The 23,956-nt window shown below is 35.6% G+C and overlaps 3 protein-coding genes and 1 non-coding gene across 4 annotated transcripts; 3 read left to right on the top strand and 1 right to left on the bottom strand.

Annotated features, from left to right (window-relative positions):
- The first annotated feature begins 1,663 nt into the window (after positions 1-1,663).
- Positions 1,664-1,770, top strand: LOC131625181 (small nucleolar RNA R71). The gene has a single exon (XR_009290771.1). It is a non-coding gene; the product is annotated as a small nucleolar RNA R71 (small nucleolar RNA).
- An 8,895-nt stretch (positions 1,771-10,665) lies between these two features.
- Positions 10,666-13,951, top strand: LOC131625179 (probable calcium-binding protein CML22). Its single transcript, XM_058896074.1, has 4 exons — positions 10,666-10,982; positions 11,065-11,264; positions 11,590-11,764; positions 11,861-13,951. The coding sequence occupies exons 1-4, from the start codon at positions 10,787-10,789 to the stop codon at positions 11,950-11,952; spliced, it is 663 nt and encodes a 220-aa protein (XP_058752057.1). The 5' UTR covers positions 10,666-10,786; the 3' UTR covers positions 11,953-13,951.
- On the bottom strand, positions 12,176-18,449 carry LOC131625172 (heat shock 70 kDa protein 18-like). The gene is made up of 5 exons (XM_058896068.1): positions 18,227-18,449; positions 17,155-18,114; positions 15,401-15,410; positions 13,948-14,186; positions 12,176-13,809 (listed from the first exon to the last, which is right to left on the bottom strand). The coding sequence occupies exons 1-5, from the start codon at positions 18,447-18,449 to the stop codon at positions 12,176-12,178; spliced, it is 3,066 nt and encodes a 1,021-aa protein (XP_058752051.1).
- Positions 18,450-18,943: 494 nt separating this feature from the next.
- Positions 18,944-19,432, top strand: LOC131625170 (uncharacterized). The gene has a single exon (XM_058896067.1). It carries the CDS (start codon positions 18,944-18,946, stop codon positions 19,430-19,432), a length of 489 nt encoding a protein of 162 aa, XP_058752050.1.
- The last annotated feature ends 4,524 nt before the right edge of the window (positions 19,433-23,956 follow it).

Here is a 23,956-nt window from a genome sequence, read left to right as displayed (position 1 = left end):
GTCAATTATAGAAGGTGCTTTTAGGAATTGGGAAAGAATAAATTCTATTTTCTCTTCTCCTACTTCGAAGGTAAGCTTTCCTCGCTTGACATCTATAATTGCACCAGCAGTTGCTAAGAATGGTCTTCCTAATATGATCGGGATGTTAGAATCTTCTTGGATATCCATTATGATGAAGTCAGTTGGGATGTAGAATTGGCCTACACGAACAGGGATATTTTCTAACATTCCTACAGGGTATTTAATTGATCGGTCTGCTAGTTGAAGAGACATTCTCGTTGCCTTAAGCTCACCCAGATTTAGCTTCTTACAGGTTGAAAGAGGCATCAAACTAACACTGGCTCCTAAGTCGCACAAGGCTTTCTCTATAATGGTTTTTCCTATTACGCAGGGTATAGAGAAACTACCAGGATCTTTCAGTTTAGGAGGCATGTTATTTTGGATGATAGCGCTACATTCAGCGGTAAGTGTTACAGTTTCGTTATCCTCGAGTTTCTTTTTGTTTGATAGGATTTCTTTCAAGAATTTAGCGTACGACGGCATTTCAGTTATGGCTTCTGTGAACGGTATGGTTATGTTTAATTGTTTCAGAAGTTCTACAAATTTTTTAAATTGCACTTCGGTTTTGGATTTAGCTAATCTCTGAGGGTAAGGAATTGGTGGCTTATAAGGTGGTGGTGGAACGTAAGGTTTTTTTTTTCAGGTTCCACTTCGTTGTTGTTCTCATTAGTCTTAGCAGTTTGATCATCAGTTGATGTCTTTTGGGTTTCCTTTGGCTCTTGTTGGGACATGGGTGCGTTTTGAGTTCTAGGATCAATAGGTCCATCGTAGTTCGTTCCGCTCCGTAGTGTTATCGCGTTCGCATGTCCTTTAGGATTAGGTTGTGGTTGAGCAGGAAACGTGCCAGCAGGGGCAGCAGTAGGTGCTTGTTGTTGAGCTACTTGTGAAATTTGAGTTTCTAGCATCTTGTTATGCGTAGCTAAGGCATCTACTTTGTTCGATAGTTGTTTTAGTTGCTCGCTATTGTGGATGTTTTGATTTAGGAAGTCCTTATTGGTTTGTTGTTGGGAAGCTATAAAGTTCTCCATCATGATTTCTAGATTCGACTTCCTAGGGGCGTTTTGAGCAGCTACAGGCGCTTTTTGATAGCCAGGGGGCACAACAGGTGCTTGTCCAGGCGCGTACAACGCGTTGTTGTTTTTTATATGAAAAGTTCGGATGGTTTTTCCATCCAGGGATGTACGTGTTAGAATAAGGGTTTCCTTGAGCATAATTTACTTGATCAGATGGGATTCCAGTCAAGAGTTGACATTCGGCAAATGCATGTCCAGTTAATCCACAAGTCTTGCAGTTAGGTGCTACGGCAGCAGCGGTGGCTGATGGAGTGATGGTTAAGTTTTCGATCTTTTGAGTTAAAGCGTCTACTTTAGCGTTAACGCGGTCTATACCACTTACTTCGTACATTCCTCCTTTGGTTAGGGTTTTCTCTAGAGCGGCTCGTTCTCCACCCCATTGGTAATGGTTTTGTGCCATGTTCTCTATGAGGTTGTATGCTTCATCATGGGGTTTGTCCATTAGTGCTCCGCCAGCAGCGGCATCTATAGTCATTTTAGTGTTATAAAGGAGACCACCATAGAAAGTATGGATGATCAGCCATGGTTCGAGTCCATGATGAGGGCATAGTCTAAGCATGTCTTTACAACGTTCCCAAGCTTCGAAGAGTGATTCGTTATCTTTCTGGGTAAATCCGTTGATTTGACCTCTTAGCATAGCAGTTTTGCTAGGCGGAAAGTATCTCGCTAAGAATACTCTCTTCAGTTCGTCCCATGTAGTTATGGAATTAGAAGGCAGGGATTGAAGCCACGCTCTAGCTCTATCTCTCAAGGAGAAAGGAAAGAGACGTAATCGAATAGCTTCGGAACTAACGTTGTTAGCTTTGACAGTGTCGGCATATTGCACGAACACAGATAAATGGAGGTTGGGGTCGTCTGCAGGGCTTCCAGAGAATTGATTCTGTTGAACAGCTTGTACCAACAAAGGTTTCAGTTCGAAATTGTTCGCCTCAATCGTAAGTGGTGCGATACTTGAGTGCGGTTCAGCGCGTGAAGGAGCGGCATAGTCTCTAAGAGGACGAATAGCATCCATCTCTAACTTCGGGATAACTTGATTGATTTGATTAGTAAAGGTCAATTCCTGATTAATCGGAATTGGTGCTACTTCGGGAAGATTGTGAGCTCGACGTTTGACGTTAAAGAAACGTTCGATCTCGTTAATTCGTTGTATTAAATCTCCTCCTTGTGAACGAGTATTTGGCATACAATCGTTCAGAAAGAAAGGAAAGAATTGCCCTAGTCTCTACGGTTTAACAGTGAGTTACGATATCGACTTAAATAGTCCCCGGCAACGGCGCCAAAAACTTGATCGCGACTTTACGTGTCTATTAATCTGATGACTACAAGTGCACAGTCGTGTCATGTAGTTTTAAAAGATATCGAATCCACAGGGACTATGAATCGATCTACCGTTATCTAAGGTTACTATGTAAAGCTAAGGCTACTAATAATTTGATTGTTCCTAAGGGAGAGTGTTTGTGAATAAAAAGAAATATAATAATAAATAGATATCAGTATGTATTTCGTTTAACTTTAGGTGATCCGAAGGTCCATTGGCTAATGCATAATTCAATTAAAAATCTTTACTAATTCAATTGTTTAAAAATCTTCGTCTCAAACTTTTGCTCTGTTGATTTAGATTACTATCCTAACTCTTAATGTACGCTTTCGCCATCCCATTAGATATTAGAAAAGCTTTTTGGAAACAACGTAATTAATAAAATGTCTGTTTTATGAAGTTGTTATCTATTTAAATCTCCTAATCTCAAACTTTCGCTCTGTTGACTCGGAACATGCTAATATCCCTAACGTACGCTTTCGCCATCCCGCTCGGGTGTAAAAACATTTTTTGAAAATAAATAAGTCCTAATTAGTTTTAATACGCTTTCGCCATCCTTAAAACTAATGTCCTATGTCTACTATCCAGTTAAAGATCTCAAACTTTCGCTCTATTGATTTTAACCTTTGACCGTCTTAAGCCCTCAAACTTTCGCTCTATTGGTTTTAAGACTTACTAATTAAATTAGACATACAAACCAAAAACAAGTGATATTTAATAAAACATAATTAAGCCAATTTATTTCGGATCCCACAGTTAACTTACTTTACATACCGATATCTTAGTAAATTAGCCAGACATATTAATACGGTTAAGCATGCATAAATTAATTTGGCTTATAATAAAAGGCATGTTAATTGGCATATAATATATCATGCAATAACTATATAAATAAAGGCGGTAAATAATAAACCTGAATAAAATAAATTGCAACTGAATCTTCAAGTACCGAACTTCCACCACAGGTTGGCTGGATCGTTCTTCGGAATTTAAACGGACGGAAATTAAAACAAGGAAAATAAAGCGATAAATCTAACGTAAGGCTAGATTTATAAAAGGTTCACAACAATTTCCGGTGTAGAAATTGTTGTGAGAAAATAAACTGTTTAAATGAAAGCAGGAAGAAAAATAATAAGCGCGGAACAATTTCGGCAGCACTTCGTTAGCAGGAAATCGGACCTGGAGAACTGAGGTATCAGTCTCCTTTTATAGGGGAGGCTTTGCAGTTGCGTTGCTTGAAAAGAGGGACCTCAGCTGACTTGGACTTGGAGACGTGCGTCTCCGCTTTTTGGGGAAGCTCCTTTGAATGACTTGAGACGTGCGTCTCAAGTGGAGAAAATATAGGGGACTGGAGACGTGCGTCTCCCCTTGCTGACGTGGCCAATGAGACGTTGGAGACGTGCGTCTCCTCTTTGCAGAATTCAGTTGGGCCACTCACAAATGGTTCCTTCGTGGGCTGGACTAACACTTTTGCACTTTTGGGCCTTGTTTGTACCTCTTTCTTGCTTGAGCACCCCCTTTTCATCTTTTAGGCACAAATATCATTGATTTTAGCTCCATTTCTTTCCTTTTTCACAAATAGTCTTAATAAGGGCGTAAAACCTGAAACAAAGCAAATACTCGCGTAATATCATAATAAATCGATATAATAAACGGAAAATTCTATAAATATCTACGGATTTCAAGCTAAATATATGATATAAAATCGTGTTATCATGAACCAAACACATATTTTTATAAATATCCCCTCCCCTCCCCTTCTCTCCATCTACTTCCAACCAAACGGACCCTAAAGCTCCCCGTATATCAACTTCAATAATAGGAGAAAACCACTCAGTCCGAGCTGCACCAAGATGTGCTTCATCAACTTTGAATCAATCACCTCTTCCTAGCTTGTTATTAGAGAAAGATGTGTGGTTGGTGTTACATTTGAGACGTTCAGTTAGCTCCATATAATATTTGTAGACTTTTGAATTTAGGTGGTATTGCTCGACCGAAGTTGTTGGAGATTCCTCCGTCCTAATAACAAATATGAAGCACGATTGCAAATAGTGTTTGGAGACTTTTCTATGCGGTTCAAGATTTTATTGTTCTTACATTTCCAGATACTCTTATTTACCTTTGTTTTTTTTTGTAAACAACTGCCAGTCTTCCGAAATCGATACTTTGGTTACTTACAGGATCGACTAGAATGATCTTATGACATATGTGTATAGTTTTTGTTTTAAGTTTTCTCGATACTAATTTGTTTGGATGGTAATGATCAACTTAAAGATAAGGCAATGATAATATAAAAATGTTTGTAAAAGTAAAAAGCAGAGGAGATAATTTTAACTGATATGTAAATGGAACAAAACAGGACTTTAATGCAAGTAAATTGACTTAGGAATAAAAATGGTGTTTCTTTCGTACATTTTCTCATAAACTCTTTTCTCAATCCACTTAGATACTATGAGTGATTTGAGTATGGTACAATATTGAACACACAAAAATCTATTTGCTAAGACCCGTATTTATACTACTTCGACATTAACGGTGCGGCATATTCTCTAGAGAATGACACGTCCTCGTTTGCATGTGTTTCGTCCCTCACATGCTTCCACGCGTCCTTTTAAGGAACGGATAAGATCGAATTATAATTATCAGCCTTATTTCGAATTGATTTTGTCGAACTCCTGTCCGAGTCATTCTAAAAAACTTCTAAGTCCTAGTGACTTATTATTTCGCCAGTACGACAACTCTGCTCAACAAGTCCCATCCGACGAACACCACTTTGACCTTCTTATAAAAATTATCTTGTCCACTTCAAATATTCCCCTAATTTTCACTAGGACATCTCATACCCTATGAAGCATTGAAATTACAGCAAACAAGTTGCCCCAAAAAATGACAATTTTTACCAGAGAAGAGAAAGGGACATTTTTTGATAGCTTTCGACGCAACAATACTTACTGATGTAACGTCATGGTCATCATGACCACTTCTCTGAAAAGTCTCATCAAGACGTAATGTGGCAACAGAACATTCAACCGCATGTTTAACCTCTCAAAATTGTACACGTGCCCCACTAATATCTCGTTTGTTTTTCAAAAGACAACGGGAATGACTTTTCCTTCTCTTTAAATAGCCTTCATCTTCATCATTTAATATTTTTCTACTCTGAGCTCATAACCTTCATTTCCTCTTGTGATTCTTTCTTAGAAAAACAAAATCTAACAAGCATTTTTCTTTCTAAACTTAACATTTCAAACAATGGCGCCTTCAAAGATCAAGAACTCCAAAGCTGGAAAGCAACACGAGGATCCTACAACACCTGTAACCCAGATTTCCAATCCATTATTGATAGGGAATCGAGAGTATGTTCCTGAACCGCCTCTTGTTGAAGAGAAACTCATAATTTACCAATCTCAGGTGCTGATCTTTTTAACTATCATTGGTGAAACTCATGCATATATGGGTTCTTTGTCGGGACCTAACGTTAATGGTGAAAAACTCAAGGAGTTTTTTTTTGTTTATCACCGTACAAAATCCATAGCTAGTAGAACTAGAAATGTTGTTAAGGGTAGTGTTAAACTTGATTAAAAAATCGTAGATGATCAGGCAAAGTTTTCGACTGAAACCTCGAACACAAAAAAAAACCTATTAATCTATAATATATGAGCAATGCTCTTAGAGCATTTTGATCTCGCCCTTTGGTCAATGACCTTGAACATTATCTTCCTTGGCTTGCCAAGGTCGAGAATAAGAAGGCTCCATTTTGGAAAGAAATGGGTATTTAGAACATGATCCAATTGTCGAAAGTAGGACCGGACTATTGTCTAAATATCTTAGTTGCCTCTTTGTATTTTTAGGATAGCTCCCATAACACATTTCATTTTCCTTGTGGAATATTGACTCCTACCCTCTTTGATATCGATGTCATTGATGGACTTCGACTGACTGGGGAGGCCTTTGACCCTAACAAAATGAATGAGGACACCATCAACTTTGACTCCAACAAAGTAACCTTCACTCATTACATGTATGAACTCCATAACACCACGACCGATGAAGTTTCTAACGAAGAGCATATTGCCTTCTATGTATAACTCCTATTTATTTTATTCAATTAGTTAATTATTTGGTTGTGGATTTGTGTTGTCGGGGGGGGGGGGGTGTCTAAAAGTGTAGAAATATGAGGGTGTGGCTAGACATTAGTGTTTATGCTATTTTATTAGAAGTGGAATAATAATAATAATAATAGAATAAATGATTAAATAATTAATTGGGCCTATGTTGTGTTAGCATGGAGAATAATGAGGGTGTTGTTTGTTAAGCCCATTAGTGAGTAGAAGTTAGTAAAGTGTTAACTAAAAGAGGAAAGAGAATTAGGGAAGAGGGAAGTTAGACAGAACATGAAAAAGAGAAGTTATCGTAGAAAAGGAGAAGAGGCACAAAGAGGCTAGAGCGAGGAATCCATTGTAAGAGTAGGGAATCACCAATACAAGGTAAGGGTGGGGTTCTAACTCTATAAGGTTGAGTATGATAATTAGTAGATAGGAATGGGGTTTTGATTTCTATGTTGATGTTCTTAGGTTTTTAATGGAAAATCCATAGAATTGACAAATTGATGCATGTTTGATGGCAATTACTTATTTCTATGTGATGTATATGTGTTGTATGGTTTCTATCTTGTGAAATTTGGTCTTGTTATTGATTTTCACAAAATTACATATTTTGACCGTAAATTCTATAGTTGTCCAAACGGGCTACCCGGCCCTAAATGGGCCGGCCCTAGCGGGCCTTGGGCTTTTTCGGGTCGGGCCCAAAAAGCCCATTTTTATATGGGCTCCGTTTTTACTACCCAGGCCCAGCCCTGTTCGGGCCTCGGGCTTTTTCGGGTCGGGCCCATAAAGCCCATTTCCAAAAAATATATTAAATATTCTCTTTAATTTAAAAAAATAAATTATATTAAGCTTAATTTTTAAAAAATATTAAAATTTGTTTTTATATTTCACTATTATAAAATATATTTTAAAGAAATACAAAAATTAGAATTTTTTAATTAGTATTAAATATTAAATTTTATTAATTAAATATTAAATTTTACTATTTATCGGGCCCATGGGCTACCCGGAGCCCATACGGGCTGGCCCATTTAGGGCCGGGCTTTTTCGGGCCGGGCTCAAAAAGGCCCGAAACAAAATGGGCTCAAAAAATTAGGCCCAAGCCCTAACATTTTTCGGGCCCCGCGGGCCGGCCCATGGGCTTCGGCCCATTTTGACGGCTCTAGTAAATTCAGTGTCGAAAGTGACGTCGTAGAATTGCGTTTTTATGATCCCAATTGATGTTGTATGAATAGAGGGGCGTGAATATATGATTCTTTCATAAAACGAGACCGTCTAGGATCGGTTTTCGAGAGAAAAGTGGTTTGTAGCCTTGATCACATAGTTGACTTATGCTTATTAGGTTGGCTGTCAACCCTTTCATAAGTAACACATCATTGAGATTTGGAACTCTACGCATTCCAGATTTCCTATCCCTCATGGAGAATAATGAGGGTGTTGTTTGTTAAGCCCATTAGTGAGTAGAAGTTAGTAAAGGGTTAACTAAAAGAGAAAAGAGAATTAGGGAAGAGGGAAGTTAGACAGAACATGAAAAAGAGAAGTTATCGTAGAAAAGGAGAAGAGGCACAAAGAGGCTAGAGCGAGGAATCCATTGTAAGAGTAGGGAATCACCAATACAAGGTAAGGGTGGGGTTCTAACTCTATAAGGTTGAGTATGATAATTAGTAGATAGGAATGGAGTTTTGATTTCTATGTTGATGTTCTTAGGTTTTTAATGGAAAATCCATAGAATTGACAAATTGATGCATGTTTGATGGCAATTACTTATTTCTATGTGATGTATATGTGTTGTATGGTTTCTATCTTGTGAAATTTGGTCTTGTTATTGATTTTCACAAAATTACATGTTTTGACTGTAAATTCAGTGTCGAAAGTGACGTCGTAGAATTGCGTTTTTATGATCCCAATTGATGTTGTATGAATAGAGGGGCGTGAATATATGATTCTTTCATAAAACGAGACCGTCTAGGATCGGTTTTCGAGAGAAAAGTGGTTTGTAGCCTTGATCACATAGTTGACTTATGCTTATTAGGTTGGCTGTTAACCCTTTCACAAGTAACACATCATTGAGATTTGGAACTCCTACGCATTCTAGATTTCCTATCCCTTTGATTTCGCCTTTGGCTCCATCATCATACGTCACATAGCTAGTGGAGTGGGGCTTGATATCCACCAGCAAATTCTTAACATGTGTCATATGTCTTGAACAACCGTTATCGAAGTACCAATCGTCTTTGGTGGAAACTCTGAGGGAGGTATGAGAAATAAGACTTGCAACAGCATTCTTAGGTGCCCATTGTGTTATCTTCCGGTTATAAAAACTGGTCATCTCAAACTTAAAGGGAGGTGTAGGTTTGGGGAACTTATACAACCTAAAGCAAAAAGGTCTTATGTGGCCAAATTGTCCACAGTGATGATGTCTTCAAGGCTAGAAGTTTATTGTGGTGCGACCAACGCTCCTCTTGTCACAATGTTGAAGCATTTGGTTTGACATTTTTTATACCTCCTTATGGTCATTGAAATCTGGAGCAGATTCCTTTTTCTCATTGAATCCTAGACCACTCATGTTTCGAGCCATTCTTCTCCTTTGAAGAATTTCATCTAGCACATCCGACCCATTATTCAGTATTCTGATAGATTTGTGAACTTTTCCAAGTTCAGACGTCAGGGAGCTTACTTTATCTTCCAGTCCAGTGATATTTTTCAGATGCTTTTCCTTTTCTGCATTCAGCTGGTGTACTTCAGCACTTCTAAGGCATAGTTTTTTGTATGTTGCTGCTAACTTATCATAGATTAGTCCATCAGCACTAGAGTCTTCATTGGATGAGCACATGCTTGTCAAAGCCTTCACATATTTGGCAGATTCTTCTTCAAGATCACTTTTAGAGTCCTCTTCAGACCAAGTTACAAATAGGTTCTTTTTCTGTCTTTTGAGGTATGTAGGGCATTCAGCTCTAATATGGGCAAATCCTTCACATTCATGACACTGTATTCCCTTCCCTTGAGTGAACTGTTCGTCAGCTCTTCTCCTTCCAGAATCATTTGACTTCTGAATGTTAGATGAGATGTCCCTGACATTTGATCTTCGGTTTCTGCCCATCTGCTTCATCACCCTGTTGAATTGTCTTTCAAGCAGCACTATAGCATTGGATATTCCTTCATAAAAACAATTCTCATTTTTTATCTAAGTGTTTTACAAGTTCTTATTCTCTCAATATATGAATGACATGAACGTAATGTGTTTACAAGTGTTTCTCGAACCCTTAGATACCCCAAAATTTTCTAATTCTTATAACAATAAAAGCTAAAAATTTATCTCTTTGCCTCTCTAAATTTCTCTTTTGAACAAAATTCTTTAATAAAACTCATATTAAAAAAAGACTGAAAATCGGCTTTTGTACACATCGGCAAAACACATTGTGTTTATTTAAAACGTGATGCATTTCTGCATAAAACGCAAGCCATACTATGTCCCTGTAAACGTCCCTGTAAACGCAATGCATTTCTACCTAATTAAGTGTGTTCTCGCAAAATTTTCCACTTAGATTTAGAATTCAGTCATATTTGTGTCAAACAATTAGAAAAGTCGAGAGAAACCAAACACATAGGGTTAAACTTTTTATTGATTGATTCAAGTTAGTTTTAAAATACAACTAATTACATTGTTTAACATAATATATATTTGAAAAAAACTTCATAAAAATATTCATATTCAACAATTAAGTTTTAGAAAGTCTTAAAAAAAAAAAGTTAAAAGAAACAGAAAATAATGTTCAATTCTAAATTGTAAGTATTTCATATTAGAAAATAATATAATCAATTAAACCTGTTACCATTATGATCTGGTACACAATAGGATCACACAAACTTAAGCTACAAACTCAACCTCTATTTCTAACTAGAAGAAGGTATTAACTCAATATTGTAACATGCTTTTTATTTGTCCTTTTCTTATGGTTTTAGTTTGGAAACACCATCAAACAAATAAAGAATAATGCATTATTCCCAGTTTGTTAAGTCAAGAGAATATATTCTTTGATTACCCTTTAATTTGGATAAACTTGGAAATATAATGACTCATATTCAAAGAAAAAAAAATGGCATCTCCACTTTGGAATCCACTATACTTTGTTTCTCTACTTTCATCTTTTCTTCTCCTTCAAAATTTCCAGGTTTTTCCTTCTTAAACATAACACTTTTTTCCTTTTTCTCAAGTCTTTGGCAGGAAAATGGGATCATTACTTTGTTGCATGAGTGAACAGAATGAAGAAAAGAGCTTGGAAAGGAATCTAGAAAAGAAAATATCTGATATAAGAAGAAACAAATTTGGACAATCCAAATTGAAATCCATTGATACTATAGTTATGCTGTTCCCTATGTTCAAGGAGAGACTCAAAACCTTAAGAGGAATGTTTCAACAATATGGTAAGTTTCAAACACAAACCAAACATTCTTTTGTTTATAAGCAATGTTTTTGATTAACATGTTTGTGTTATATGTTTCATAGATGAGGACTCTAATGGATCTATAGAGCCAGATGAACTGAAAACATTCTTAGAAGATTTGGAACTTCATCTACAAGAAAACGAGATTGAGAATATTTTTCAGTATTGTGACATTGATGGAAGCAAGGGGATACAGTTCAATGAATTTATTGTTCTTCTATGCCTCATTCATATCCTAACAGAACCTTTATCCTCTGATGATGTATTCTTTAATCTTTATAAACTTGTTTTTGAAACTGGACCGGAGATTGAACCAGCGCGGGAGGTGAAACTTCTGTATCATGGTTCAATTAGTTCAACCAGTTGAACTAGATGACTCGTAAATGAGTGTTTATAAAACTTATTTTTTTGAAACAAATGAACCGATTGAATCAATCGGTTGAGTTTGAAGAGATTGAGATTTGATTGCAATTGAACCAACCAGGAGACTGGTCAGTTCATAGTTCAACCGGTTGAACCAGCCGGCCCAGTTAGTTACCTGCTTAAACCATACGACACTAAATTATGAGTTTATATTTTTGCGACAGGCACCGAAGGCAGAGTTAGCGCAGTTAGGAGAAGTTTTTGATACCATAGTTGAAATATTTCTGTTTTTCGATAAAAATGGTGATGGGAAGCTTAACAAGAAGGACATGATGAGAACAATGAATGAGACGAACCCTAAAGAAAGATCTCCTGCACACATCACCAAAAACAGATTCAGTATGTTGTTTACTTCATTTCAATTCTTCTTTTGCAGCATGATTTAGTGTTTCTTCACTTTTCTGAATTTTTCTTCTGGTTTTTTCTTTCTCGCAGAAGAAATGGACTGGGACAGGAACGGACAAGTCACATTCAGAGAATTTCTCTTCGGTTTCATTAATTGGGTTGGAATTGATGCTGATGAATAGATGCATAAAAAGAAGTTACACTGATTCATAACAATGTATTGTAAATATCAGAACACTTTCCTTGTAAATAAATATATAAATCGAGTTATGCTTCAACAGAAAGACGCGCACGGATGGATACATTAAGCTTCCGTTATTAACATCCCTGCACATTTTCTGCATTTGCTTACAGAATAAAGCTAAGAAAAAACTTAAAAGATTTGTAATAAAATAGTAAAAGCTATCAGGATTTGGCTATAATGCGCTGATACATACTCTCAAGCTTATTCAGGTGATCCTCGAGAACATCAATTCCATTCTGTTGCTCATTCTCATCAAGCAAATCTGTAGCCATTGTAATTGCATCCTTGACCTTCTTGTTTTCTTCTGAAGAGAGCTTTAGATTAATATCCTTCTTCTTCAACTCATTTCTCACTTTGTAAATACAGAGGTCCAGTGCATTCATTACTTCCGCCTTTCTTAAGAATTTCTTATCTTCAATACGGAAATCTTGAGCTTCTTGAATCAATCTTTTAATTTCTTCAGTTGACAACCTTCCCTTGTTATTGGTTATTGTAATTTCATTCATGCTACCAGTTGAGTTATCGATGGCAGAAACGGTTAAAATACCGTTTTGATCAACATTAAAGCACACATCGAAAGGATGGCCACGAGGAGCAGGGGTTAAACCAGAAAGAATGAAGGAACCAAGAAGATGATTATCAGTTGCTTTTGGTCTCTCACCCTCGTAGACCTCAATCAAAACTTTCAACTGATCATCTTTAATCGTAACATATTGTTTTGTCTTCTTGACAGGAATAGAAGTGTTCCTAGGAATTACAAAAGCCATGACATCATTTATTAACTTCCAACCAAGAGACAGTGGTGCAACATCCATCAGAACCAATTTTGGAACACTGCTAAAGCTTCCAGTCAACAAAGCGGCCTGAACCGCTGCACCATAAGCAACAGCCTCGTCAGGGTTGATGCCCTTGCATACTTCCTTCCCATGGAAGAAGTCTTGCAATAGTTGCTGCACTTTAGGAATCCTAGACGATCCACCAACAAGGACAATATCGTCAACGTTACTCTTGTCCATTTGAGCATCAGTAAGACACTTCTCGACAATCTCCATGCACCCATCAAAAAGGTCCATATTAATTTCATCAAACTTGGCACGAGTGATTGACGAAGAAAAATCAACACCCTGAAATAAAGCATCCACCTCAACATTGGTCACATTAGCAAAAGAAAGTGTTCGTTTTGCCTTCTCACACGCAGTTCTCAACCTCCTCAAGGCTTTTGGATTCCCAATAATGTCTAACTTTTTCTTCCTTTTGATCTCCTCTACAAAATAGTTCACCATTCTATTATCAATGTCCTCTCCTCCAAGGTGAGTGTTTCCTGCAGTAGCCTTAACTTGGAAGACCTTATCCTTAATAGTAAGAAGAGACACATCAAAAGTCCCACCACCAAGGTCAAACACAAAAATATTCCGTTCTCCAACGCAGTTAATTCTCTTGTCAAGGCCATATGCAATAGCTGCAGCAGTTGGTTCATTAATTACCTTCAAAACATTAAGACCAACAATGATACCAGCATCAATAGTGGCTTTTCGCTGCGAATCATTAAAATAAGCCGGGACAGTAATGACAGCATTCTTAACAGGTGATTCCAAATACGCCTCTGCAATCTCCCTCATCTTTGTGAGTACCATAGACGAGATTTCCTCGGCACAGAAGCTCTTATCTTGCCCTTTATAGTTGAGGGAAATCATTGGTTTGTCATTCACACCTGCAATGACCTTGAATGGCCACAACATTATATCTTTTTGAACAATAGGATCACTAAACTTCCTGCCAATCAGTCTCTTAGCATCTGTTAAAATATGAAAAATTATTTATCATTATTCACTTGAACAGGGATGTAATGTAACCATAACAATACATAGTTTCTTTTTTCTTTCTCAATACTCAAGCTCAAATGTATAAAAAAAGAAAAGAAAAGAGAAGTTACCAAAGACAGTGTTTTCAGGATTTATGGCAGCTTGATTTTTAGCAGCATTACCAATCAATCTTTGATGATCATGAGTAAAAGCAACAAAAGAAGGAGTAATTTTGTTGCCATGATCATTGTGAATAATCTCAACTCTACCATGCTGTTCTTGCCACACAGCAACACATGAGTACGTAGTTCCAAGGTCTATCCCAACGGCACATCCTTCGTCTTTTTTTGCCATTATGAAAACGATGAAGCTCAAAAAATTCCCAATTCACCTTTACCTTAACTCTTAAGCTGAAGCGTGACTGTGTGAGTGAGTTAAAACAAATTTTAGACTGTTAGGGTTTATATTGTACTACATGGATTGTAGGGGTAATCAGGTCAATTCAGTCAATCCAGACCAAATCAAATCATAAAAATAGATTTAGGAATACTTTTTTATAAACATATTTTTAAATATTAAAAAAATTAAACTCTTTTATAACAAATTAAAAGATAAATTTTACAATTTAATAATATAAATATACATTATTAATTAATAAAACATACTTAGGGTGTCAGTGATTTGGATAGATTTTGAAGAAAAAAATAATCCGAAATTTTTAGTGCACTCATATACTTTTTTAGAGATCTCTGACAAAAAAAAAATTTTCCCCTCAAAATCGGATATTCATTTAGAAAATAATCTATTTTTTTGTGTTAGAATATTTCGAATATGTATATCCAAAATAATTTAATATTTATTAAAAACTTAAAATCAAGGTGAATCAATATATTAATTGTATTAATCAAAAATATATAATTAAATATAATCAACATATAATAATAATATCAACATATTAAATATTTAAATCAACACATTACTTTCATATAAAATATAAAATTAATTAAAGAAAAAAAAAACTAATATAAATTAAAAATTATAATATTAATAGGAGGATATTTTTAAAACGATAATTTCATTAATTATAATACATAATGTTATAGTCATTTAAAAAGTAATTAATTTTATAATTTAAAAAAAATTGTGACAAATGGATTAGATTATTAAAAAATTAAAATATTTAATTTCTTTATTCCTTATTTATAACTTTGTATTTAAGTTATTCTTTATTAATAATAATTTAATTTGTATTTAAGTCTTTGGCAAGAAAATGGGAGCATTACTTTGTTGCATGAGTGAACAAAATGAAGAAAAGAGCTTGGAAAGGAATCTAGAAAAGAAAATATCTGATATAAGAAGAAATAAATTTGGACAATCCAAATTGAAATCCATTGATACTATAGTTATGCTGTTCCCTATGTTCAAGGAGAGGCTAAAAACCTTAAGAGGAATGTTTCAACAATATGGTAAGTTTCAAACACAAACCGAACATTCTTTTGTTTATAAGCCATGTTTTTAATTAACATGTTTGTGTTATATGTTTCATAGATGAGGACTCTAATGGATCTATAGAGCCAGATGAACTGAAAACTTTCTTAGAAGATTTGGAACTTCATCTTCAAGAGAATGAGATTGAGAATATTTTTCAGTACTGTGATATTGATGGAAGCAAAGGGATTCAGTTCAATGAGTTTATTGTTCATCTATGCCTCATTCATATCCTAACAGAACCTTTATCCTCTGATGATGTATTCTTTAATCTTTATACACTTGTTTTTTAAACTGGACCGGAGATTAAACCAGCAGAAGGTGAAACTTCTGTATCATGGTTCAATTAGTTCAACCAGTTGAACTAGATGACTTGTAAATGAGTGTTTACAAAACTTCTTTATTTTCTTAAACAAATGAACCGATTGAATCAATCGGTTGAGTTTGAAGAGATTGAGATTTGATTGCAGTTGAACCAACCAGGAGACTGGTCAGTTCTTAGTTCAACCGGTTGAACCAGCCGGCCGAGTCATTTGCTTAAACCATATGACCCTAAATTATGAGTTTATATTTTTGTGACAGGCACCAAAGGCAGAGTTAGCACAGTTAGGAGAAGTTTTTGATTCCATAGTTGAAATATTTCTGTTTTTCGATAAAAATGGTGATGGGAAGCTTAACAAGAAGGACATGATGAGAACAATGAATGAGACTAACCCTAAAGAAAGATCTCCTGCACACATCACCAAAAACAGATTCAGTATGTTGTTTACTTCATTTCAATTCTTCTTTTCAGCATGATTTAGTGTTTCATTTTTCTTAGTTTTTCTTCTGGTTTTTTCTTTCTCGCGGAAGAAATGGACTGGGACAGGAACGGACAAGTCACATTCAGAGAATTTCTCTTCGGTTTCATTAATTGGGTTGGAATTGATGCTGATGAATAGATGCATAAAAAGAAGTTACACTGATTCATAATAGTGCTTAAGAAGAAAAATGTATTGTAAAAATCAGAACACTTTCCTTGTAAATATATATATAAATCGAGTCATGCTTCAACAGAAAGATGCGCACGGATACATTAAGCTTCAGTTATTAACATCCCTGCACATTTTCTGCATTTGCTTACAAAATAAAGCTAAGAAAAAACTTAAAAGATTTGTAATAAAATAGTAAAAGCTATCAGTATTTGGCTATAACGCGCTGATACATACTCTCAAGCTTATTCAGGTGATCCTCGAGAACATCAATTCCATTCTGTTGCTCATTCTCATCAAGCAAATTTGTAGCCATTTTAATTGCATCATTGACCTTCTTGTTTTCTTCTGAAGAGAGGTTTAGACTAATATCCTTCTGCTTCAACGCATTTCTCATTTTGTAAACACAGTGGTCCAGTGCATTCATTACTTCCGCCTTTCTTAAGAATTTCTTATCTTCAATATGGAAATCTTGAGCTTCTTGAATCAATCTTTTAATTTCTTCTGTTGACAATCTTCCCTTGTTATTGGTTATTGTAATTGCATTTGTGCTGCCAGTAGATTTATCCATGGCAGAAACGGTTAAAATACCATTTTGATCAACATTAAAGCATACATCCAAAGGATGGCCGCGAGGAGCAGGGGTTAAACCAGAAAGGACGAAGGAACCAAGAAGATGATTATCAATTGCTTTTGGTCTCTCACCCTCATAGACCCCAATCGAAACTTTCAACTGATTGTCTATAGTAGTAAAATATTGTTTTGTCTTCTTGACAGGAATAGAAGTGTTCCTAGGAATTACAACAGACATGACATCATGTAGTAACCTACAACCTAGAGACAGCGGTGCCACATCCATCAGAACCAAGTTTGGAACACTGTTAAAGCTTCCAGTCAACAAAGCGGCCTGAACCGCTGCACCATAAGCAACAGCCTCGTCAGGGTTGATGCCCTTGCATACTTCCTTCCCATGGAAGAAGTCTTGCAATAGTTGCTGCACTTTAGGAATCCTAGAAGATCCACCAACAAGGACAACATCGTCAACGTTACTCTTGTCCATCTTAGCATCAGTAAGACACTTCTCAACAGTCTCCATACACTCCTCAAAAAGATCCATATTGATTTCATCAAACTTGGCACGAGTGATTGACGAAGAAAAATCAACACCCTGAAATAAAGCATCTACCTCAACATTGGTCACGTTAGCAAAAGAAAGTGTTCGTTTGGCCTTCTCACACGCAGTTCTCAACCTCCGCAAGGCTTTTGGATTCCCAATAATGTCCAACTTTTTCTTCCTTTTGATCTCCTCTACAAAGTAACTCACCATTCTATTATCAAAGTCTTCTCCCCCGAGGTGAGTGTTTCCAGCCGTGGCCTTCACTTGGAAGACATCATCCTTAATGGTAAGAAGAGACACGTCAAAAGTCCCACCACCGAGGTCAAAGACAAAAATATTCCGCTCTCCAACATATTTACTTCTCTTTTCAAGGCCATATGCAATCGCTGCAGCGGTTGGTTCATTGATTATCTTCAAAACATTAAGACCAGCAATGGCACCTGCATCTATAGTGGCTTTTCGCTGCGAATCATTAAAATAAGCCGGGACAGTAATGACAGCATTCTTAACCGGAGATACCAAAAATGCCTCTGCAATCTCCCGCATCTTTGTAAGTACCATAGACGAGATTTCCTCCGCACTAAAGTGCTTCTCATGTCCCTTGTAATCGAGGGAAATCATTGGTTTGTCATCCACACCCGCAATGACCTTGAATGGCCACAACATCATATCTTTTTGTATTATAGAATCGCTAAACTTCCTACCAATGAGCCTCTTAGCATCTGTAAAAGAAACATATATAACACATATGTATATGTAACAGTACATAATTAAAAAACAATAAGATATAAGCAATTAATCATTATAAAAGAGTAGAGTGAAAACATCACTTACCAAAGACAGTGTTTTGTGGATTAGTGGCAGCTTGATTCTTAGCAGCATCACCAATCAATCTTTGATGATCTTGAGTAAAAGCAACAAAAGAAGGAGTAGTTTTGTTGCCTTGATCATTGTGAATAATCTCAACTCTACCATGTTGTTCTTGCCACACACCAACACAAGAGTACGTAGTTCCAAGGTCTATTCCAATGGCATATCCTTCATCTTTTTTTGCCATTATGAAAACGAAGAAGCTCTAAACTGAAGCGTGACTCTGTGAGTTAAAACAAATTTTGGACCAGTAGGGTTTCTTTTTAACAAACTACTAGGGTTTATACTCTCTAATCATTATGTAGATACACGTTTAAAAAAAACGTATATAAAAAAATTTGAAAAATTTTGAAAAATCTATTTTCAAAAATATAAAAAAAAAAAAATTATATTTTTAAACCTGATATAAACAGCCTTTAGTTATTATGTTTGTACATGGATTATGTGAGTAATCCGGTGAATTCAGTCAAAAAAATAGATTTGAGTATAAAATAATTTTTATAAATATATTTTTAAATATTAAAAAAAACTAAACTTATTTTAACAAATTAAAAGATAAATTTTACAATTTAGTAATATAAATATACATTATTAATTAATAAAACATACTTAAAATTAAGGGTGTTAGTGATTTGGATAGGTTTTGAGAAAAAAAAATCTAATTCAAACCTAAATCTATTTATGGCCAATAAAGGTACTTCATCATTGGCGGTGTCTATACATAAAATTCAACAATATCTTGATTGTAGGTATGTCTCATCGAGTGAGGCATGTTGGAGAATATTTTCTTTGAAAATTCATACTCGAAAACCTATTGTTGAACATATGTTTTTCCATCTCATTGGAGAAAAGGTTGTATCTTTCACTGGTTTTGAAAGAGTAGAAAATGTACTTGATAATACTAGTGCCACTAAATTTATGTTTGCAGCGTGGTTTATTGTAAATGAAAAGTATGAAGAGGCAAGAACCCCGTCTTACGACCAGTTTGTAACAAAGTTTGGCTATGAGAAGAGAAGTAGATCATGGAAACCAAGGAAGAAAGGTTTTTCCATTGGGTGGTTAGTATGGTTTCCACCAACAACTGGTGAATTATTCTATTTGAGAATGATGTTTACTGTAGTGAAAGACACGACATACTATGAGGATATTCGTAAAGTAGGTGAAACATAATATTTTTCCTTTAGAGATGCATGTTTTACAATGGGCTTTCTTGAGGATGACAAGGAATATATTGGGACTATAAAAGATGCAAGTGAATGGGATTCGGGTCACTTTTTGAGGAAACTACTTGTCATTATGTTGTTGTCAGGTACAATAAATAGACCAGGTCATGTATGGAAGAATACTTGGGCATGGTTATCACATGGTATGTTGCATTCACATTACTTTCTATAAACATCTTTTATATAATATCACTTCACAACCTAACATGATTTTATCTTTCATCCACTAGATCTCATTTTGAGTGATTTAGATTTACAAAATCTAGCTTTAATGGAGATACAAAAAAATTCGCCAACCAATCGACATACCTTGAAGGAGTTCGGTATATTTCATATCGAAATGGCTATATTTTGGAACAACTTGGTAATCATTGAAGGCAATCTATAGGAGAAAGAGATGTTTCGGATCACGCCCCCATTCGGATAAAAGATAATAAAAGGAATTGGAGACCTAAACCTTTTAGATTCAATATCTTTGGTTTAGTCACAAGGACTTTTATGCTTTTGTTGAGGAGGAGTGGAAAAAAGTGGTGGTGGAGGGTAGAGGGGATTTTTGTCTCGTAGAGAAATTGAAGGTTCTAAAAAGTAAAATTAGTTCTAGGAATAAGGAGGTGTTTGGGTGGATAGATCTAAACATTGATGAGGCGGGGAAAGAGATGCATTTTTTAGATAACAAGTTTGCTCATTTTGCAGGTAAAGTTCCGGAGGAGGTGGTGGTGCAAAGATCTAAGGCGGCTATTGAGTTTTGGGACAATCTTTACAAAAAAGAAGGTTTTCTTCGTCTAAAGTCGAGGCAATTATGGCTAGCCGAAGGAGATTGCAACACGAGGTATTTCCATAATTCTCTCAAAGAGAAAAGAAGGCGGAATTCTTTGTGTTCTCTTACATCTAGTAGCGGTGTGTTGGAGGATGTTAATGAAGTCAAAGATTTCACTTTCAATTACTTCAAGTCTTTTTTCAAAGAAGAGGCGGAGGGGAGGCCGAACATTAATGGTTTGGGTTTGAAGAAGCTTCTAGTTTCGGAGGGTTTGAGTATTGAACGTCCGTTCACGGAGTTGGAAATAAAGGAAGCAATTTGGTCGTGTGATGGTTACAAAAGCGTGGGGCCGGATGGTTTCTCTTTAGATTTCTATAAGTGGTTTTGGGTTGTGATTCGTGAAGATGTTTTGAAGATGTGCAACGACTTTCATAGCAAGGGATCTCTTGTGAAATCTATCTCTTCTTCTTTCCTTGCTTTAATACCAAAAACCAACAATCCTCAATCCTTAGGTGAATTTCGTCCCATTTGCTTGGTGGGAAGCATTTACAAAATAATTGCGAAGATTTTGGCGGCTAGATTGAAGGAGGTTATAGGTAATTTAGTGTCTACCAACCAAACCGCTTTTGTCCCGGGTAGAAACATGATGGATGGTGTTCTTTTGGTTAATGAAATTATCGATTGGTCGAGAAGGAAGAAAAGAAGTTGTCTCTTGCTTAAGGTGGACTTTGAAAAGGCGTATGACTCCGTCTCTTGGCAATATCTAATAGAAACGATGATTAGGATGGGGTTTGGTACTAGGTGGATGAGGTGGATAGAAGCTTGCATTTTCAACAATCACATGTCCGTTTTGGTCAACGGAAGCGCAACTAAAGAGTTTAAGGTGCAAAAAGGATTAAGACAAGGAGATCCTTTGTCTCCGTTTCTCTTTGTCCTAGCTATGGAAGGTTTAACCGCCCTTGTAAAAAAGTCAGTAGAGTTGGGAAACTTCAAGCCCTTCATGTATGGGGAAGATGATAGTGTGGACATTCTTCAATTTGCGGATGATACTATTCTTCTCGGTGAAGCGTCTTGTGATAATCTTTGGAATATGAAGGTGATTTTGAGAGGGTTTGAATTGGTGTCCGGATTGAAGATTAATTTTTCCAAAAGCAACATTATAGGTGTGAATGTGGGAGAGTTGTACATTAACGCCGCCATGACGTTTCTATCTTGCAAGAAAGGTGTGACTCCTTTCAAATTCTTAGGAATTATGGTGGGGGATAATCCTAGAAGGAAGAAAGTGTGGTTGAAAGTGGTAAATAATTTAAAGAGGCGTCTTTCTTCATGGAAGGGAAGAAACATTTCGATGGGAGGTAGGGTTACTCTCATAAACTCGGTTTTGAATTCAATTCCTATTTTTACTCTATCCTTCTTCAAAGTTCCGGAAAAAATTGTTAAAGCGATTAGAAAACTTCAAAGTGAGTTTTTATGGAGTGGCAAGTTTGAGAAAAGGAGCATTCATTGGTTGAATTGGGAGGTTGTGTGTAGGTCAAAGGAGAAGGGTGGTTTGGGGGTTAGAGATGTGAGAGAGATGAATAAAGCTCTTCTCTTAAAGTGGAAGTGGAGAATTCTATATGATGATAATGCCATTTGGAGTAGATTTATCAAGGTGGGGTATAAATGTCCTAAAATTAAGATTCAAGACAATAGAGGCGAGTTGAATAGATGTGATGATTCGATTTGGTGGAGGGATATGTGCAAGAATAATTTGTTGGACGACATTGTTGACAATGGCTTTTCCGGGTGTTTTAAATGTTGTTGCAAGAATGGTAAGGATATTCTTTTTTGGCATAATTTGTGGTTGGGAGATCAATATCTTCGAATGGATTTCCCGGATTTGTTTGATTTATCAACCATGAAAAATTTCACGGTAGCGGAGGTGTTGGTGTGGACCGAAGGATCACATAGGTGGGACGTCTGTGGCCTTTTCTCCCACGGTACAACATCTTGGGCTGCGGCAGCAGCCAGCCCCTGCTGGAACCGGTTTTGTGAGCTTGTGCTCGAATTCATTCCTTGCGCGTTCGAAAGCGATTCTTTCTTGTGGTTCTTTAATTTGGAAAAGGAGTTCACTGTCGGGAGTATTTCTTGCGTTGTTAATAATGCTAAATCAATTGCTTGGGATTTTCAATTGATTAACTTGTTGAAAGTGATATGGGATCTTAAACTTCCGCCTAAGATTAAGGTCCTTGCTTGGAGATTTTTTATTGATCGTCTTCCTTCTAAGGACCAATTGTTGAAAAGAGGAGTTGCAAATGTTTCTAATCCGGATTGTGTGTTTTGTGGTAATCATTTAGAATCTTCTCATCTTTTTTTTCATTGTCAAGAGGTGAAAGAGATTTGGAATCACATTTATGTTTGGCTTGGTATTTCGGAGGATATTAACAAAGAGGAGATGTTACTTTTTGGAGCTATACAAGACAAGGTGAAGAATAGCAATCGAAGAATTATGATCAACTTTGTTTGGTTAGCTACCATATGGAGTCTTTGGATTATGAGGAATGCCATAATGTTCAGGGGGGTGTTTTGTTATGATGTTATTTGTTCTAATATTATCTTTCTTTCATGGAGATGGTTGTATTTTAGATATACTAAGTTTAGACCAAACTATTATGAATGGTTTAAACTTCCTTTATCCGTTTCAAACACTCTCTAGTGTCTTGTTTTTGTAAGGGTTGCACCCCTAGTGCGAGCTTTATTAATCAATTGCCTATTAAAAAAATATTATAAGAAGAAGCTAATACATTTGTGATCCAATAATGATGATACACTGCACAACAACATTAAGATAATGACCCGTGAAATAAATTAAGATAACAATTGATTAAAAATAAGATAAATTGAAAATAAACTAATATTAAGATAATGAACTATTATGAAGCAAAAACAATATATGAACCATATATGGATAATAAAAAAATATTTAAACCGCAAGTTCACACACTAAACCAAAAAGGGATATAAAAGGAAATAAAAAGTGTGTGTGAACCTTGTTCCATCAGCACTATATGACATTGTAGATGAATGACCAGATACATGATACACTAAATTAATAATTTTTGGTACAGTTTTACTGTCCAAATATAACAGCACTATATCAATTCACTCTTTAAATAGAGCTAATGTGTGTGTGTATATATATATATATATATATATATATATATATATATATATATATATATATATATATATATATATATATATATATATATATATATATATATATATATATATATATTCAAATCTAAATATTTTATATCAACAATTTTACTATAAATGTTAAAAGTTTTTTTCCATTAAAGTGCATTAAACTAAATTAATAGCAAAAATATTATAGATGTAAATTGTTTTTTCTCCATTAAAACGCATAAATTGAATTACTAACAAATACTTTAGAAATTAAAAATTTAATTTATGAGGAATGCTAATTTGTGTGTGTGATCTAGCGGTAAAACGCTTGGGTTCTGAGAGTGTGCTCCTCTCAAGTTCTCAGGTTCGAAATCCGTTAGGTACAAATTTCTCATTAAAAAAAAGCGTTAAATGTATAAAATATTTAAAAAACAAATCAATACAATGTATTTATTTTAATTAAAGTTAAATTATAGAGAAATACAAAAACATCCACTCTAGATAAGAGATTGTTTAATTTCAAAATAAATAGTAAAATAGAGATGA

This window comes from Vicia villosa, unplaced genomic scaffold (assembly GCF_029867415.1).
Source record: "Vicia villosa cultivar HV-30 ecotype Madison, WI unplaced genomic scaffold, Vvil1.0 ctg.000192F_1_1_1, whole genome shotgun sequence".
NCBI classification, from domain to species: Eukaryota; Viridiplantae; Streptophyta; class Magnoliopsida; order Fabales; family Fabaceae; genus Vicia; species Vicia villosa.
This window is presented reverse-complemented; position numbering and strand designations above follow the sequence as displayed.

What these genes read in the sequence shown, in the direction of transcription:
- LOC131625179 (XM_058896074.1), top strand. Translation starts at nt 10,787, where the DNA reads ATGGGATCATTACTTTGTTGCATGAGTGAACAGAATGAAGAAAAGAGC. An exon ending in AGGAATGTTTCAACAATATG is followed by an intron (nt 10,983 to 11,064) that starts GTAAGTTTCAAA and finishes TATGTTTCATAG; the next exon opens with ATGAGGACTCTAATGGATCT. An exon ending in AACCTTTATCCTCTGATGAT is followed by an intron (nt 11,265 to 11,589) that starts GTATTCTTTAAT and finishes TTTTTGCGACAG; the next exon opens with GCACCGAAGGCAGAGTTAGC.
- LOC131625170 (XM_058896067.1), top strand. Translation starts at nt 18,944, where the DNA reads ATGGCCAATAAAGGTACTTCATCATTGGCGGTGTCTATACATAAAATT.
- LOC131625172 (XM_058896068.1), bottom strand. Translation starts at nt 18,449, where the DNA reads ATGGCAAAAAAAGATGAAGGATATGCCATTGGAATAGACCTTGGAACT. An exon ending in TCCACAAAACACTGTCTTTG is followed by an intron (nt 18,115 to 18,226) that starts GTAAGTGATGTT and finishes TTTCTTTTACAG; the next exon opens with ATGCTAAGAGGCTCATTGGT. An exon ending in TCCTGAAAACACTGTCTTTG is followed by an intron (nt 13,810 to 13,947) that starts GTAACTTCTCTT and finishes ATATTTTAACAG; the next exon opens with ATGCTAAGAGACTGATTGGC.